Here is a 19689-nt window from a genome sequence, read left to right as displayed (position 1 = left end):
AACACATTTTCAGGAGTAGTCATGATATGTTTCTTATTGTTTTCACTGAGTCATGTATAAATACTTGATATCCATCCTAACGTTTAAAGCATAGGTTTAAAGTGATGTTGTTCTCACTAATTAATGAAGAAAAATATGCTTTGTTTTTATTAAAATTTAGATAAACAAGTAGAATGACCAGTATTAAACATTTTAAAATGTACGTATTTATATTATTAACTAAATTATTTTTAGAATCTGCATTTAATTTTTACACCAATCAATGACATATCAAATCAATGAAATGTGTCTTTTAGAACGATTTTATTGTTCAATGAGAGGTCAATTAATATAATGTATTTCCATTGGGGTGTTGGTGCTCATTGTGGCCTTAAATAAGTAAGTTTATAACCAGTTTATGACTGAAGAGTCAAAAACATCACATCGATAAATACCTACAGGCCGGATGATGGCGTAGCAGAGCTTTCATTACCTTGGCAGACAGATGCTGCCTCGTTTAACATTTCAATAATGTTCAATTTCTTAATAGGTGAAATTTAAGATCTCAAAATTGTTGAGGGTGTGGCATGAACTTGTAAGTTTCCCATTAACCAGGCCCTACACCTGCTGCTGTTTCCTGTCAGCTTATGAGAAAACCTGGAGTAACACCTCTACCTGCTCCTGTTTTAACATTTATTAAGGTTATGCAGCAAAATCACTAAACGGCTGCCTTAGTATAAAATCAAATTTGAAGTCTCATTCTGTCACAGGCTGGGTGACTTTTATTTGAGTATCAAACACCTTTCCATCCATTTCTCTTGGCCATATTGCATACCATTTAAAAATGGAACTGAAACGTTTATTTAAGCCACTGCAATAATGACAATATCTTACTAATTGAGAGTTTAGGATAAAAGTCACAAGAGTTTACAAGCATGACCAATTTTATTTCTTGAAACAACATCATAAGCGCTTACTGCCTCTTTATTTGAGCATCTTCTTATATGACAACATTACTGCAGCTACGCCTTCACATGACCATGAAATTGCAATACACAAATGGTACAAAAATACATAACCCTAATGGACGGTTGAATGGAATAAAAAGTTCCTCTTCATGTGGTTTCCCTCAAGCCATGGGAGACCACACGAACGGAAGGTTTAAGGAAGTTATACATTTCCCCACAAGGATGAGAAATCAGCTGCAATGACTTTAGTCTGTTGATATTCTATATTTTTCTTGTCAACTAATCCCATTAAAAGACCAAAAGCAACAATGGATTGATCCTACAAACAAGAACTGTCCGATATGTTTTTCCTTTGTATCCTTGCGTTGTATGTAAGGCGGATTTATCCGCCATTGAAAATAGTCCCCAACAAATGCACTTTTCCCCCGTTTGAGTAATGTTTGTTAAAAACTACAGCGACCAGCTGTTTTTTTTTTTAAATGGCCGAGTCTTTTTAGAAAACTAAAGAAAATATATACTTGTGAGCTGTTTTTAAAGATTTACATCTCCAGCAGGAACCAATGGACTTGGGGATGAGTGCCAGTGGACTCAGAACGTATGAAGAGACACAAAAACACGTTAGTTTTGGTCTTTTCATAGGATTCAATGACAAAAAGAACATCAACTATAGAATATCAGCAGCCATATCCTGTAAGCCTGCAATCCAGTAAATGTACAGAATATACAACTGAATAAACATTTGAAATTAAATTTGGAACTAGCAAAAATATTTTAAGTAGATCTAAGAACCGAATGAGGGAATATGTTTTTGGTCAAATGACGTTCATCCGTGAAGTCATGAGACTTGTAAATAAATGTTTTCTTTTAACGTGTTACCCATCTTTATATGCTGTAGGTGTATACGATTCTCCTAAATGTATTTCATTTGTATTTCATTTTAAAACTTAAAAGATAAATCGTACAGTAAAACATCTTTTTAATTCTTCAGCTGACTGGCAGTTTTACAGAGTTTCAGAGTTTCAGTCAAAAACATAATTAATGTATAAAACATCTTTGAGACAACGTCACATGGTAAAACATCACTTGTTGTTGCTGTTGTGGACAAACAGAACAAGGAGGAAATGTCCTTCAGCAGTGCTGCATGGACTTTGGTTATGAAGTGTCAATTTTAACCGTCATTCTGAAATATACAAATTAGTTTTTTGATCCAAATCTGATAAAGAGGAGACAAACGATGACCCAGCATCTCTGGCCTAAACATTTATTCTGTAGGTTTCCTGTAGAGCGGATGGCTTGGGCAGTTTGTAAACACAATCAGTTGCCATTTCGGTTCATCTCAAGATACTCATTGTGTAATTTCTCCTGGGCCTCGTAGAACTTGCGCAGCTTCTTGGCTTGTCCTTTGCTCAGCTCCTTCCCGTCAACATCGTGAGTGGGGAAACCCTGTTGACAGTAACAAGAACAAAGAAACAAATCTTAACTTCATTCTGATCCGTCTCCATATCAGTGTAGGGACAACATTTGAATAGATCAGAACTCAACTCAAATTTAATGAGCGTTTCCATCCCCTACCATTATCTGAATATTAGAGCAATAAACAGCTGGCGGACAAAACAAGATGACATACGCGAGAAACCAAAATCCATAATCACGATATTGACTCGCCGCTGGTTTTGTTCATTCTGCTGTATAAATTGACCAAACGACAAGAATCCTTCACCTGGAAAAAGCAACTTAAACATTAGTTTTCTTTGTACACGAGGGATTTACCGTTTCATCGAATTTGGAATATTTGTCGGTTTCAGTGAGAAACATTTCACATGGAGGGACTTTCATCTTTGCCAGTTTAGCCACCTGAAAGAGTAAAAGACAGGAGTTAGTGAACATGTTCCCTGATCAGGGGAACAAAACGTCTCTATAGGGAACCATCTGAGTGACCTCTTGTTCTCGTTTCTTCCTGGCAGCCTCTTCCTTCTTCCTTTTCTTGTCTTCTTCCACCTGTGAAAGAAGCAAACAATAGTTACCATTACCTTGATATTAAACAACAAGGCTTTTTACTATAAGAAGTAAACTTCCCTCTCCTTGTGCCTGTGACCCTTTGTGTGTAGAAAAGGGCAGAGCAGACTGTTGTCACCCGTTCAACGTAAAGGAAATGCTTCCAGTTTTTATTGTGGTTTTCACTATCGCTATGGGATTGCGTCATTAATGTTGGTAGAATTCAAAATCGGCATTTCCCCTCCTTGCTCACCTGTTTCTTGTCCTCCCGCTCCTTCAGTAATGTCTCCTTGTCCACTAGTTTCACCACAGTGGGCAGACCTGTAACACCGTCACTGTTCATCAAGTCATTCTCACAAGCGGTTTTATTTTCCTTTTCCAGCGTTAACCAGAGTTTTTACTTCTTTACAACAACAACAAAAAGACAAAGTGTTACGCTGAGCGATATGGAGAAAATCAAATATCACAATATTATTCTTGACCAAATACTTATATATTGATACTGTAGAGTTGACTATTGGTGCTTTCACAAAAATACTCACACAATGAGATTTGTGATGAATGATCATGAGGAATGTTGACATAATGACTAAGCGGGTAAATAACAGAACAGCTGGAGCAGTGTGGTAAGTTCAGAAAATGACATCACTTAAATGTAACAAAGCCTTTATAGAGACTACACTTATGGCATTTTAACATATTCAAAATCTAACACGATATCTTGTCTTTCATCACGATAACGATATAATATGGATATATTGCCCAGCCCTACTGTGTCGATCTTAGTTCTTCATGCTTTCAAATCATGTCTTGGATGAAGCAGTCACTAATTTAAACAAAATGACCAACTCATTTTCAATCTAATCCGTTTCAAAATATTGACGCGACATGCATGAAAAAGTTAATGGCTCGGTTACCTTCATGATCTTCCAGCCGGACTCCCAGATCCGGTAAAGTATCGTCACGGACAACATCACACAGTTGCAGCAACTCCATCACTAGATGAGATTTTAAAAAAGGACTTTGATTAGACTCTGACGAGGGAAGTAAAAAAGATGTTAGAAATGATTCCACCTCCTCTGATTCAACACTGACATGACATTCTGAGCAGAGATGAAAAGACAAAACTATTGGCATATTTTGGACACTCAAATTTAAGATAAAACTTCTTACCTTTCTGCTCTCGGGCAATTTTTCGGACTTCCTCTCTGAAATTTGACAACACAGTGAGGTACGGCATCACTGTGCTCTCCAGCTGGCAAACACAGCAGAGACAATATTCTACTGTAAGTTACTTTAGTACCACAAACAGCTTCATATCGGTCAAATCATTTGTTTCCCTCGCAGCAGGCAGAGCTACATTTTCATATTGTGTGTGTATATATATATATATATATATATATATGTCATTCATGTCATTTGTTGCAGTTCTTTTTTTTTTTCATGGAAATTATTTTATTTTGACAAACCATAATCCAAAAATGTAATGATGGACATTGAATCACCCAGTAAAAGAAAAATACAAACAGCCTCAATGAGACAAATGTTGGATTATTTTTGTTTGTTTGGACAAAGCCAAATAAATGCTAACCAAGCTGACTTGAGTGAGTAGCATGTTAGTAGCATGACGTATGTGATTGAGACGAGATAAAGTGATCTTAAACCTGGATCACTTAAATGTATTAAGAAGCAAGTCATTACAGTTAATCTCTTATGATAGGCATGAAATAATAAATCACTGTGTCTCTTTACTTACATCAACGTTCTGACTTTGTCCCATTGGGAACCCGATGGGCTCCGATCCTTCAATGGCACCGAATATCTAAATGAGAAAAGCCTCATGTCAGCGCGATCAACGCAAACTGCTTTCACTGCTTATACAATACTGCACATCAGGAACCTTGATGAAATAAGTCATTCATTTAAGGCTCACGACACTTTGAAAAGACACTACACATAATCCAACCACATTATCAATGTATTAAAACAACAAGCATCTTGTTATATCTGCAACAAGATGCACACAGACTGTGTATAATTGTAATAATTTATTGCAATCGTTGTTGCTGCGGTGTGATTATCAGCTCATAGTCAATACTAAGCGCCTCATGTGCCTCCATCACTGCAGTTAAGACTATCAAAACTTTCTCTACAGTATGTAACAAGCAGTGCTACCTCACAACTAAATGTGTGTGCTGTAAACAAGTGCATTAACCTTTCATCCGCAACAGTCCGTGTAACTTTTCCTCCATACAAGATGTATTGTAAAGTTGCCCTTTAAACGTTATCGGTATTATGCACAGAAACACACATTAGCCTGTAATTATCAGCTGGGTGATACAAACAGAAGCCGTAAAAACGTACCTTCAGCATGTTGGTGAGATACACAGCAACGCTTTCCACCAGCATGCGGTTGGGCCTCAGCTTGGCGCTCTTCTTGCTGGCGATGTAGCTGTTGCTCTGGCCGACCAGCACTCTCATCTCCTCCATGGCGGTGCGACTGTCCACATTGTCGCACAGAGCCTCATGGACGACGGACTTCCTGTCGTAGAAACTGGACAACACAAGTAGCCATTTGACTTTTAGCATGAACTTTAGTCTGTTTACTGGTTTAAATGTGCAGATGAGTCCTGACACAGCGAGTGGTCGGGTAGGTCTTCTTTTTTATGAAACACATGCATTTGAAGGACTTTGGACTACCTGTTGTTGAGCTCCACCTCGGCTGTCTCCCACTTCTCAAATCGCCCGGTGAGATCAGTAGGAGCGCGCATTATGTCTTTCACATTCAGGAAGAACTCCTGGAATGTGAAAAGAGCAGATTGATGATACAATTAATACCACCTCCACACTAAAAGGCCCGATCGTTTGTCATATCGTCAACTTACATTCATGAACTTCTCGTACTGGACGGCCGACTCCATTGTGTTGGAAGAGTAGTCCAGGGTGTCTTTCCAGGAATGCATCAAGAAAGCCAGACGGAGCTGACGGGCTGCAGGAGGACAAAGAGAGGAGTGTTGAAAGAAAAGTCTTTACTCCTGTCATTTATCTGACACAGCAGCAAAACACTTGCTACAGATATAATTTGATCTTTCTGGACTCTGAACAATGTTGTGATGAAATTTAGACATTGTGATGTGAAATTGGTTTGGCAACGGCTGAAGACGTGTTGCTGCTCTCGGCTGGAACTTAAGGGGAGTGCGACATTAGGCTGAATGAGCTTCAGTTTAGACGGTAGATGGAATAATTGTCACAATGAACCAGGTGTCTACAACATTAATGACCTCAAGCCGAGCCAGAAGAGTCACCTGAGTTCTTTGCCAAGGCGTCTTTAATAGTGATGAAATTCTTCAGAGATTTTGACATCTTGCAGCCAGCAATTGTCAGGTGTCCGGTGTGCAGGAAGTATCTGACCCAGTAATCATTCTCGAAGAAAGCCTGCGAGGAAAACAACCAATGGTGGTCAAAATGTTTAAATACATCATAATGAATCATCTTTAAGTAACTCTAGTAATGTCTTTTATGACTTACTGGATCCATGTTTCAAACTTTGAGCAAGTTAAAGTACTTGAAAGACAAACAAGAGTAAATATTTTCAACAAAAAAAGACTTTTGTACCTCGGACTGAGCCAACTCGTTGTCGTGATGGGGGAATCGTAGATCAAACCCTCCACCGTGGATGTCCATGGACTCTCCCAAGATGGAGCCAGCCATGGCCGAACATTCAATATGCCAGCCAGGCCTTCCCTGTTACAACATTCAAAAGAACAAAAACAATCAATGTCAAAATGTTCCTTAATTTGTACTTTCTGAAACAGACTTCTATCGATCATCCCGTTGTTGAAGTTATCAGTTTAACACCACACCTACATTGAGAATGAACTCTTACCTTCCCCCATGGAGAGTCCCATGAAGGCTCTCCGGGCTTGGAGGCTTTCCACAAGGCGAAGTCATTGGGGGACTTTTTCTCACTTAATCTGTCAGCAGAGATGCTCAGGTCACCTGCAGGGCCGCACCAAATACAGACAAGACCAACGTGACTATAGTAACCGACTTATAGTAAAACAGTTACAAAGAGAAATCCATCTTCAGCATTCATGTTAAAGCCCCACACGTGCAAGATTTGAATGTCTGGCGACTGCTAGTGGTAGTATCGAAGAAGACACCATGCATTGAATTCTTTCTACAAACTTGTGCAGTCAGAATAATTTGAAAGCCGTTATAGTTACAGAACAACTAGTAAAAAACAGTTCTGGTCATTGAATTGTGAGAAAATGTACCTTCTCCCTCTTCTAAAGCTTTCTGATCCCCGACCGCCTCAGGCACCAGTTTGGCGTACGAGTGATGCGGACAGGCATCAAACTTGGAGGTGTTAAAGTACACAGAACCATTCGATTCATACCTGCAAACATCAGAAAGCCAAATAATTATAACTATACTGTTTAAAACGGACAGTGTGGGTGTGATATGAATGTTAAACACAGGCAGTTTCTTCCTCACCCGTAACCATTTGAGACAACCTTCTTCACAAACTCCACAATCTCAGGCACGTATTCGCTGACTCGAGTGAGAACGTCTGGAGGAAGAACCTGGTGGTCACAAAGATAATTAATGCACAACAGCAACAATATAACAACATTGCATACTACATGGTACGACATACTCCATAAGTATCCAAAACTGTTGCCACAAAGTTCAAAGAACTACGGTCTAAAATACGATTGCATGCATTGTATTATATGTACATGATCAATAAACACCAAGAATACAATCGAAGCAGGCTGCGTCTATGAGAAACACGTTTTTAAACTATGACAAATAATATTATTGCATTTGGCCCAGTTCACACAAAGACGCTTTGCTTTGACACTTTTGATGTTTATGTATTTCAATGGAAGGATGCAACTGTTAGATACAGTCTGAGGCAGGGACCACTGTGGCTGTCAGAGAGCACTAAATAACTACTTACGTTCAGGGCCTCCATGTCTTTGTGGTACTCTCCCTCCCAATAGTTAGGGAGAATGGAGAAGATTGAGTTCTCTGTGACTTGACTTCCAAACTGCTTGTCCAAAAAATCTGACATCAGGTCTTTGGAGTTCTCCAGCAGCACCTTGGAAGAAAGAAGTAAATCCCAGAAATCACTATTGGTTTTATTATTTAGTTTTATTTTATTTGCACACACGCATAAGATCCAGATAATAACAAATAATAAATGTGACAGGAGAAGTGAAGAAGACACAGGCTTATACTTAAACTAAAACAATTGAATAAAAACAGAAATACTTTTAAAAAGAAACAAAACAGGGGAAAAGAAAGAAGAACAGAAAAACATATGAAGTAAATTCATTTCTCTTGTTACTTCATATCGTTAACATTTTTGTTTTGTTTTTAAATATCGTTGATTTATCAACACATTGTGGTGTTTATTATTTATATATTCTGTTTATATATTTCTATGGCACTGCTTTCATGCCATGACAGGAAACATCAGTCAATTAAAGCAATTGTTATAGTAAGTGACTAAAGTGAACAGCCTGCTCAGTCTCACCTGTGCCAGAGGTTGTACGACCGCTGGTGCTGCTTTGCCCTCAATCGCCGCCTGCAGGGGCTGCAGAGCGGCTGTGACAGCAGCGTCCAGCCTCTCCAGCATCTGCTTCTTGTCTGGGTCTGCTGTCGTAGCCAAGTTGGCCTGAAAGGGCTGAAAATAAACACGCACATGAGGATTTAAGCAGAGTCCATAGATTGTAAAATCATCAATATTATTATTTAAGGCTTCTACAGTTAAAGATATTCATGTCTGTATTGTATGTCTGTAATGTCTCTGGTGCATCACATCACAGGTCAAATGTCTGACTAATCACATCAGTTTGAACCAGTCGCTGCTTCCCCAACATTTGATCTGACATGCTTTACTGCCCCAAAGGGAAACTTGTCTGCAAAAGCCAATAGTGCTTAGTTGTGGCTGCAGCGGTTTGTAACGACCATTTCTGTTTGTTTAGTAACATAATTGAACAATGCATCTACATGCACAAATATGTGTCCAAACATTATTTATAATTAAAAGAATATGGGAGTGAATGCAGTTTGAGTCAGTTTAAAGTGCAACAAAACATTGTTGTTGCCAAACATGGATTAGTAATTATTAATACTGTTAAGTGTTGCAAAAATAATTTCATCATTAAGTTTTCCATAAAACAAAGAGTTGATTTTATATTCACTCATCCTGTCAGCAGTTACACAGAATAAGCTCTAATTATTGTATCCAAAGTAACTGAGTTTGGTCTCACCCCTCTGGCGCTCAGGACATCCTGCAGGATTTGAGCAGCTTGAGGCTTCTTCTCCTTGTACTGGTCCAGGAGGTGGGTCTGTCGGGCCCTTTTAATGATCTGACACAAAGAAACACCAATAAAAAGTCAACATAAAGACTCATGGACTCAAGAAAACCTGTAGGACAGTGTGATAGTGGACATATAGCTGTTAAACCAAATTGTTGCTGAATCATATTCACTACTTAACATAAAGGATTAAATCACCAGGATACATGTCTGGTGACATCTCCAGTTCTAATACTTCAATACTACTACAATACTACTTCAAACCACTCAAAACTACAATATCTCAGATGCCACAACGTTATATTCTGATCCTTCAGAGTAGATCAATGCGTTTCAGATGAGGTCAGAAAAATGAAGATACAATAAGGAAACAATTGTTTTGATTCTGCCCTCATGTTTTACCCTTTTGGTTGAATATACAAAGATGTGCCCACAAACATTAATGCTTGGTGACTTAAGAAGTGTTTGTCTTCTTGTATTAAATACTGTTGTACTAATGGCCCGAAAAATTATTTTAGATTTTAAGATGAAAGAAAGACTTTTGACTATTTATTTTATTTCATCTTAGAAGACAAAACTGCTAACAGGCAAAGAAACACAAATGAGTACGAGGGGAAATGGTAAATATTAAGGCCAGATCTAGAAAAATGATGTCAGGTTTTTTAAATAAAGTACAGACTAGTAAAGAATAAACCTCTTATCCATCACTTACTTTGTCATCTATGTCTGTGATGTTCATGCAGTAGAAGATATCATACTTGAAGTAGTCCTTCATTATCCTTCGCAGAATATCGAAAGATATGTAGGATCTGTACAAAGACAAAAAGAAATATTGTTACACCAGAACAAACATAAACTAAATAATATAGTCATTTTGCACAATAAAGGATGAAATTATTTTTTTACTGTGATCTGTTTACCTGGCATGTCCCATGTGTGAGGCATCATACACTGTCGGCCCGCAGCTGTACCAAGTTACTTTATTCCCGTTCTGGGGAACAAACGGCTCCTGCAACAAAAGGTTTGGGAGTTGATCAGATACTAAATAAAGCAACAACAGAAAAACGAAGAATAAACTGCTCTGAACACATGATGATGATCATCACGTGATAGAAAGATATAGCATTAGGCTACAATCATAGTGATTTCATTTAATAGAGCAGACAAATGTGACTGTGTTTGAATTATTTCTGATTATTAAAAGAGTCTCTGCTGTCTTACAGGCACATCTTTTTATTATATTATATTTCTACACACACACCGTGCAGTTACGCGAGTCTTTCCGAAGCATTGATGCAGAACACGTCTTTTTATACAGAGACACAAACCAGCTGCACGGCGGTTACAGACTTTCCTGTCATAAATACAAGCAGCCACTTCCTCGGCTCTTTATTATTATTATTATTATTATTATCTTATAAAAGATCTTTAACAAAAGAGTCCATTTATAACCGTCCTTTGTACAGATAACATCATACTGTAACTCGCGGTTCACTTTGTAAATCCCCATTGCACATATAAGAAGTATGTCTGAAATGTCCATGCAGGGGACAAATAAAGACGTTTGCAGACGTTGCTCTCTAAAATGAATTGGAAGCATGTTCAATAGCTCTGTTAGTAACAAAAGATTGTCTTAAAGAAAAAGGAAAAACAACAACTCAAGTGTATTCTAACTTAAATAAAAGTTCTTCTCTTTCCGCCGTCTGCTAGGAAGTTTATTCTTTCCGAGAAAATGTATGAAGTTCACTTTCCACAAATAACACAAGCAAAGACAAGCGTTTGATGTTGGCCTCCCCCGTACCTTCGCTCTGGTCAGGCTGTTGTAGAGTCGAAGTTGGGGAACATCTGTTCCCGCTGGGGCAGACCACGGGGGCTGAACCCGCTTTCCCTTCACTGAAATGAAGAAAGAAAGAATCATTAGAAACGGAAAAAGTTTATTTAAACGGACAATTTTCATACATTAAATGCCCGTTTAAAGTGTGTCCTGCCATTCTTCAGGTTTTACACTAGAACTTAAAGTGTAGGATTAAATTGTACCCATTGTAACTGGGATTGTCTCATTTTTCTAAAGACAAAACTTAACAACAATGATTTGATTTTTTACATAAAAATCTTCACATTTAATATTTTGCCAGAAAATAGAGAACCACACTGCACAGAACTAAGAACTGGAGGAAAGGTTCACATGGGTCTGAATGTTTGTCCTCTTGTGTCTAGTGTGATCTATGGCTCCAAATATCGATGATTTTCATAATCAATTAATATTTTGGTCTGTAAAAGATAAGAAAATAGTGATAAATATATACGAGAATGCAAGGTATCACACAAAACAAAGAAAGGCTGCAAATATTCACATTTGAGAAGCTGAAGCCAGTGAATTATTTGGAAAATATCTTAATCTTCTGCAATTTGACAAATCAATGAATACACTAATTGTTTCAGCTCTACTGTGACCAAAAGGCATCCACAGCTACGTGTAACAAAAGGAAAGAATAACCCACAAGAGAATTCACCCGGATGTTATTATTTTTATTAAATTGAATTCTTAAAACATTTAATCTAATTTAAGCCGGACACACAGAACAAACGTTTGCTTTATAACCCAGACCGCATCTAGCTTTTGAATCACAAAGTAACAAAAGCATTTTTTATTCCGACGAGGGCAGACTAATGCCATTAAAATGCATCAGTTATTATTTGGTTTTTCACCTGCATAAATCTATAAACCAGTCTGAATGTAATACTTTGAAGGAAATCGTGACATCATCGTGCAGCAGAGGTAAAGCATTTAAGATTTATTCTACTGTCGTGATGAATATTTTCTTTCATCACAAAGTTGTAGATTAAAATGTCGTCTTCTAGTAAACTAGAGCACATTATGACGCTCAGGAAGAGAGTAAATGATGCTAATCGTCTTTTTCTCAAAGAAATGCAGCGTTACAAAAAGCCAGGAGAAATCTATTAGAATTTTTAATTATATTATTTATCTCCCCTTAATATGATTATTATTTGTATTCATTTTTTTTTCTTTTTTCTACTTATTAGTAGTTGTATTATTAATGTATTATTATTGTGTCGGTTTGTTTTTTTCCCCATCATTAAAAAAAACAACCTCTTTTGGATTTAAGGCACGTCCTTTGTTTTGTTTTATTCATACTGTATGAATTATTTTTTTGTATTTTGAAAAAAGCACATGTATGTACAAAATGAGTTAATAAATAAAAAGTAAAACCAAAAAAATAAGTCACACAGAGCATGCACAAACACACAGCGGGACAGCACACACCACGTTTCTGAACACATGCAGTGCAACCCTGACATAAACAATGTCTAATGTCCTGTAAATGTCACACTTCTGCCGCGTCAGCACCGGGTATTCATTGGGCAAAACTATCACAAGTCAGGTTTGTCGCAGCTGCTGACGTTTGTTTAAACAGTGATGAACTCTCCCCTGTGCTCAACTACAGGCACCACATACGATACGCTGCTGGGAGGAGTGACGACTGAAACTGAATTCATTCAAATGCAAAATAACTCTGGGTTCATGCATGTCAGTGTTTGCAGAGGTGGCAGGTTAGAGCGGCTTTTACTTTAATCAATCAGCATGTTTCCTGCCTTGGGGACCTCAGGCTGGTACATCAGGGGCCGTGACCACGTCTAATCCTGTTCATGCCTTCAACTGTCTACTCACTGCTGCTCTCAGGGTTGAGGTCCTGCTGCAGGGCTGCTATGTGTCTGTACCAGCGCAGAGCGTGGACATGTTGCGGGTCTGGGGGCCTGTGGAGGAGCTTAAAGGCTTTCTGGTCAACCTGGGAGGGGCTGAACCCTGCCAGGTAGCTGCGTGAGGTTAGGTAGTCATTCAGGGCCACCGCCAGCGTGGCCTCCTCATTTATCTGTAGCAAGGAGCCATACTCAAAGGCTGCAGAAACAAGAGGGCAAATATTCGCAAAGGATTACCGACTAGGCTGCAAGAGCCGGAGAAAACACTAAACAGCAGCACCACATTTAGCGTTTAGCAGGAAGTCAGCACACAAAGGTTCAAACTAAACTGAAATCCTACAGACTATAAAGACACAAACTCCTGGTGTCCCAAAAGAACAGACAGGCAATCCTTCCAGCACTCAGGATCATCTTACACAGTAACTTTAGAGAAGAGGAGACAAATTAAGTTTTGTATGCCGTGGACAGAGGTAATACTGCACTCATGTTACCGTAGAGTACAGAACGAGACATGAAACAGAGGGAATGTGACACTACAGGAGAAAATGACTCCAAATGTGATTTGAATGACAGACACATATAAACTAATAAAAAAACAACATGATGATGATAAATAAGTAAACTCATATATAAAAGTTCCAAAATACAAATCAATATTGATCAGTAATTCAGTTCTCCCCACTGAAACAATTCTTTATCCATGTAAAGACGGAAAAACAAAGTCTTTTCCCAGAAATGACCAACGACTAAGAGTGAAACTGAAATCGTGAGGAAGTGAAAGAAAGTGTGAGATCGATACTTAAATCTATTTTCTCCATCAACGTATGACTAATTAAATACTAAGACTAAAAATGTAAAGAGTCAAAAAGGAACAAACACTAAGTTTAGATGCCCACAAAGTGACAGCTGGAAGAAGAAGTAGATGGAACGACATAACACAAACTTTGCATTGATGATACTAAATGAAGATTTGCTCCAAAACATAAAACATTAATTAATCTGGTGCTTGGGAAGCTTTGAAACCAAACTCTTGTCAAAAATGGGGAGATATGCAACACAATGGGGGGGGGGGGGGGGGGGGGGGGGGGGGGGGTTACAAGCAATGAGGACAATAAACAATCTGGGTTGAATTAAATGAATGAATTACCTTTAAAAACCATAAATCATCAGAACGTATTGTACAGATGATCAGTGTGTCATAGTGGAAAGAGCTGAACTGAGTTTGTTTTCATAGGCTGCCTTTTAATATTATTATTATTGCTTATAATAATAATAATAATAATAATAATAATAATAATAATAATAAGAAGAAGAAGAAGAAGAAGAAGAAGAAGAAGAAGAAGAAGAAGAAGAAGAAGAAGAAGAAGAAGAAGAATAATAACAGTGATTCCATGAGGGTCTCAGGACTTTTGGTACTTGAAGCTTGAATAGATCGGAGTGAAAGAAAGTGAAATTGTCACAGAAAGAAAAACAGAAAGTTAACAGATCAAACTAGATGATGAAACCGACAGTAAAAACAAACAGATTAAGAATTAAATTAATATAAGTTCAAACTAAACTAAAATCCTACAGATTTTATAACACAAACTCCTGGCGTCCCAAAAGAAGAAGACAGGCACATATGTTTGCCTTTGACTGATGGTAATCCTTTCAATTTCTCTCCTCTCAGTATCATGTTATAACTTTAGAAAATAGATTTTCAAAAGGTGTTTTGTATGCCGTGGACAGAAGTAATACTGCACTGATGCAAGAGTAAAAGGAGCAGTGGTATATGATTACAGTACAGATGTTGGATGTTGCAAGTGTCTGACAATAATGACAGGGGCAATCAAGACATTTTCTATGCAGATGTCACTGTAGATGTGTAACAGACATGTCACAGTTAACATTGTCTCTGGCCATGGTGCTGGATGTAAAGTACCGTAGAGTACGGAACGGGACATGAAACAGAGGGAATGTGACACTACATGGGAAAATGACTCTAATGTGATTTGAATGACAGACATAATAACATGACAACTCATATATAAAAGTTCCAAAATACAAATCAACCTTGATCAGTAACTCAGTTATGCCCCCGATACAACAATCCTTCATCCATGTAAAAACAAAACACACAATCTCTGGAAATAACCAACGACTAAGAGTGAAACTGAAATGGACAGGATACCTAAACTTTGAATAGACATGACTGAAAACAAAGATAAACTGTCAGACAGAAACTCAACAGAACAAACTAGATGATGCAACTGACCAAAACTTAAAGTAAAAACAAAAAGGAATTACATTTATATAATTTTAAACTAAATTCACATCCTACATGATTGTAAGGCACAGCAGAGCAGACATATTTTGAATGTAATCTCAATTGTTCTCCTCTCAGTATTAGGTTATTACTTGAGAGAAGAGTAGATTTTTAAATGATGTAATATTGCACTCATGACTGAATAAAATATGAATTCGTGCTACTTTTATTACAGTACAGATTATGGATTTTGCAACAAAAAACTATATTTATCAATATTATTATTTGTATTATTATTATTATAAAAATTAGAATAATATTAATGGTAGGGATTCAGAACCTTTGGTACTTAAACCTTGAATACAATGTATATAGACGTGAGAGAAATAAAGTGAAATTGTCAAACAGAAACAGAAACATAACAGATCAAACTAGCTGATGCAACTGAGAAAACCTAGGACGCATACTAGGAAAACAACCGTTATTAAAGATGCTGAGCTTGTGAACGGAATAAATTGTCTTTATTTTAGGCCATATTGTGGTAATAACCCTGTGTCATTCTATGCTCATAATATTACATGAGAGACATGAACTTGGACTACTATTACATGCTGAGCTATAACTCATTTCCATCAGTCCAAAGCCCATTAAAACGCCACAGTTTTCTTATACAGAACAGGCCAAACCAAACACTATTCAACATTTTGAACAACACTTGGATAATACTCATAATACTGCTGAATGGAATATGTTTGCCAAATTGAAGAGTGTGTCCTTTAAATTGAGAAAAGCTTATTTGTTGACCTGCGTGTTTTTGCCGATACATTCGGCTGCATTATCTAGGAGTTTAAATACCCATGTTTTTTATTGGGTGTTCGGCTTGTCACTGAACAATTACATTAAGCTAAGGTGTGCACCACAGTTTTAGATAGCTAAACAAGCTAATATTAGCTTATTGGCTGTGACAGCGCGTCAAAACACATACATGTGTGCTGTCATAACCTTCTCACATATTTTCAACTAACGTGTCTATAAGGTGAAAAACTAAAACATGATTTACTGTACCTGGCTCTCCTGAGGTCGACATAGCCACAGTGCTGGATGGTTGGATGCTGATGCAACAATAACGTGTCCGGAAGAAGAACCCGTGAATTAAATGCTAACTGTAGGAACAGGAACCAATGTGTTCGAACCTGTGAGCGGGGGGACATTAATGACTGACGGTTCATCCAAGCGGAAGTTTGTTTTGTTTTGAAGAAGTCGGATGTTGTGCAAACTAACTAACTCCTCCATCTAGCTGCTATATTGTGAACACGGTGGCTAAATGAAGAGTGTATTTATCAGTGGTCAGTAAGTAAACGCTGAAATGTCTCCCATTAAAGAGTACGTCGATAAACTGACTCGTGTTTATGAGCGGTACACTGAGTACGTGAAGAGAAACCCAGCCGCTGCAGCACACCTGGAGAGCACGGTGCGGACACTCTCCTACCTGATCGCAGGTCAGTGACAGACAGCAGGCTTTTTCTGATTATACATAATGATACATGTTACACTGTGAGTAAGCTCAACTTCACTTCGTATTTCTGTTTACTCGACTGCACTTTGTTCCAGAACAGAGATTAGCTTCATTGTAACTTTAAAAACATGACACTAGCTGCTTACGCTGCACAGAATGACTGGTTTTAATGTTTTCAACACATAACGAATGACAACATGTCATGAAGTTTGCCCTACAGACATTTTATTTTTGTTGTTGTTGTCCTTGTTCTTAGCTGTTAAGTCTAGTTCTGTTTAAGCACATTGAGAGCAATGCAAAAACCCTGTCCAATAAAGCTGATTCTAAATCTTATTTTTCAGGGCGATTTGCAGATTCCCATGAAATATCTGAACTAGGTAAGTAAAAGTCAAGGGTCAGTACAACTGCTGTTTCAAGGCCAGTTAGCTTGTAAGATAAGATAAGATAAGATTCAGCTTTACTTATCCCATGGCAAATTGCTGTGTAGCAGTTGCAGTACAAAATGGTAAGAGGTTAACAGTATATATATATATATATATATATATATATATATATATATATATATATATATATATACATATACATTACAATACAATTTTTGTGATTGTATTAAAACAGACAGAGGAAATCATAATTTCCATCACACCACAAAAAATTGTTTTAAAAGAAAAAAGATTTAATATACCTTGTGTTTTCAAATTGTTCAATGAAATATCACACACAGAGATGGCCTAAAGTATAATTGTATTTATTTTCAGGATTTTAAAAATAACCTTTTTTTCCATTCTTTATATGAAAAACATCTTCGAACTGCTTTGCTTAAGTCTTCAATCAATTTCTTACATGGCACAATCATGAGTTTTCGAAAAATCTTAACTAATAGTACTTATAACTGCACAATTTTCCAAACATAAAATCTTTTGGTAGAAAATTGCTGAAAAGTGCTGAAACCTACAAGCAAGTTGCAAATGTTGCCCTTACTATTTAGCGTAAAACAAAAACTGTTTAAGTACAAGTCCCTTCATTCTCTTTGGTGGTTCCTTGTCAGTGAATAGTAATTGCAGATATATTTTTGGACCTCACTCTAACACTGACAGTTTTAACCTGTGGTCTCCATCTGAACGTTAAATTTGTTTCTTTTTCTTTGGATTTGCACTTGTTTTTTAACAAAAACATCTTTGAGATTCTAACTTTAGGACTAATAATGAAACCATAGATTTATACAGCTTGAAACTGTCCATTTCCTCAATCTCCTTCTCAGTGACATCAGCTTCATAGTAGATGGCTGTTTTGAAAGCGGTTCATACAGCACTTTTCCATTTGGAAGATCAGTGCGTTACTAGTGAGTCAGCCTTCCGTTTAACTGCTGCACCGATTCCATCAGCCGGGCCTTTTCCATGTCCTGCCTCCAGAAAGTTCCATGTGATCCTCTGAAATCCCATTTGAAAGGGGATTTTGCTCAAGAAGAAGAAGTTTTTCTTGGATCTGTATTGTGTGGTAGGCCCATCACTGATTACATGCAGCATTGTGGCTGTTGGGTTCAGCTCTTTGAGGTAAGGGAGCACTGTGTCTTCTTCTCCCTCTCCTCAACCTTGCGTCTCCATTCAAACCACCAGGTTAGCGCTCTTATATCAAAAGCAGAAGTTTGCAGTTCATTATCATTACAGTCAGGGCACTCCCTGTACATGCACTCTTTTTTTGCGTGTGTGCATGCCAAAGACTCAGTAAGGTCATTGAGTTTGCCATAAACTGGAGATGTGCATGTATTTTACAGAGGCATGTGTCTCTGTCCCTGATTGTTGGTTTTACAATCCTGAATGGTCGCTTTTTGTTACGTAAGGATTCTCCACCAGAAACTTCTTGTGCAGCGCTCCCATTGTTTCAACCAGAAAGTGCTTTTGCATTGTTTTCTTATTCTTCGTAATTGTCTCCTTCTTTCCTGTTGTTGTCCTACTGTTGTCATCACGCTCAATAAATGTTGTTATTTTTTCTTCCACTTCTTTGCTGATTTTGTTGGATTGCATCTTACGGATGTATCGAAGTTTGGTGGCCCTCGTCACGTTTTCCCTCCACAGCTTAGGTGAGAACCCAAACTGCTTTTTAGCGAAGCTGACTATGTGGTATTTTTTCAAAAGCCTACCAGCCACAACTTTGGAGATCAATTGCCGATCTTTAGCAGCGTGCCTATTTGGATAATTCTTTTTTATTTGGGAAATAATTGTGTTGTGAAACAGCAGAGTTGTTCTTAAATCTTTTGTTCCTTGTCTCATCTGTTGTTTGGTTTTGAGCTTCGGTGACTCGACCATCACCATTTCCTTCTTAAGTCGGTGACATCTTTTCTTGTACTTCTCAACCTTCTTTAAGGCATCTTCCAGCTTTGCATTTGTTGCATGAAGATGCATGTTCTGGGTCAACAAGAATGTCTTCTGGTGACTGTGGTGGGGTTGTTCCAGCCATAAATCTCTCTACTACAGCTACTCTTTTCAACTTCCTGCGTCTGTTTTGTTGACATGTTCGCCATTGTCTCCTAGTTTTTCTTTGCGCTCTCTTGGATAATTCTGACACAGATTTAACAACACCTCGTTCCTTTTTTTCCAGGTATCTTTCTCTGTCTTTCTGAGGGACTCCTGGTATTTAACCTGGTCTGATTTAATCCTTTCTCTGTAAGCTTTTGATCTCTCTGATGTGGTCTTGCGTGCCATCTTAAAGAACAAGAGACGGTGTCAACACCAGCATTGGCATTTTTTTTTTACTGTGTTACCATACAGTATGAAACAATTAAGTGTTTTTTTTAATTGTTTAATTTAATATACATTATTTTTCACTGATATAAGCCATAACACTCAAATTGTCTTTTCCATCACAATAATAAAAGTGATGGAAATGACTGTTGTGGAAATTACGTTTTGAACATTTTTAAAAAGATCTCATGAT

At 37.7% G+C, this 19689-nt stretch overlaps 2 protein-coding genes across 4 annotated transcripts in view; one reads left to right on the top strand and one right to left on the bottom strand.

The window, feature by feature from the left end:
- Nucleotides 1-905: 905 nt before the first annotated feature.
- On the bottom strand, nucleotides 906-16440 carry cars1 (cysteinyl-tRNA synthetase 1). 3 transcript variants are annotated; one of them, XM_029455581.1, is made up of 23 exons: nucleotides 16305-16440; nucleotides 12966-13193; nucleotides 11076-11167; nucleotides 10195-10283; nucleotides 9987-10083; nucleotides 9227-9325; nucleotides 8488-8637; nucleotides 7909-8049; nucleotides 7440-7528; nucleotides 7220-7341; nucleotides 6829-6941; nucleotides 6558-6686; nucleotides 6248-6377; nucleotides 5828-5931; nucleotides 5643-5740; nucleotides 5307-5496; nucleotides 4699-4764; nucleotides 4116-4197; nucleotides 3860-3940; nucleotides 3196-3263; nucleotides 2886-2945; nucleotides 2718-2801; nucleotides 906-2390 (listed from the first exon to the last, which is right to left on the bottom strand). In XM_029455581.1, exons 1-23 carry the CDS (start codon nucleotides 16324-16326, stop codon nucleotides 2262-2264), a joined length of 2463 nt encoding a protein of 820 aa, XP_029311441.1. In that variant the 5' UTR covers nucleotides 16327-16440; the 3' UTR covers nucleotides 906-2261. The 3 variants fall into 3 exon arrangements, with proteins under 3 accessions (XP_029311441.1, XP_029311449.1, XP_029311458.1); XM_029455589.1 differs by lacking the exon at nucleotides 12966-13193 and having other exon boundaries at nucleotides 16305-16427; XM_029455598.1 differs by lacking the exon at nucleotides 16305-16440 and having other exon boundaries at nucleotides 12865-12968.
- pex16 (peroxisomal biogenesis factor 16) overlaps nucleotides 16422-19689 on the top strand; it is an 11827-nt gene continuing 8559 nt past the window's right edge. Inside the window, exons 1-2 of the mRNA XM_029455645.1 lie at nucleotides 16422-16738; nucleotides 17097-17132. Of these exons, the coding sequence (XP_029311505.1) occupies nucleotides 16606-16738; nucleotides 17097-17132 (169 nt within the window). The 5' untranslated portion in view covers nucleotides 16422-16605. The remainder of the gene's footprint in view (nucleotides 16739-17096; nucleotides 17133-19689) is intronic.

This window comes from Cottoperca gobio, chromosome 3, assembly GCF_900634415.1.
Source record: "Cottoperca gobio chromosome 3, fCotGob3.1, whole genome shotgun sequence".
Taxonomy (NCBI): domain Eukaryota; kingdom Metazoa; phylum Chordata; class Actinopteri; order Perciformes; family Bovichtidae; genus Cottoperca; species Cottoperca gobio.
The sequence above is the reverse complement of the archived record's forward strand: the minus strand, read 5'-3'. Positions and strand labels throughout refer to the sequence as shown.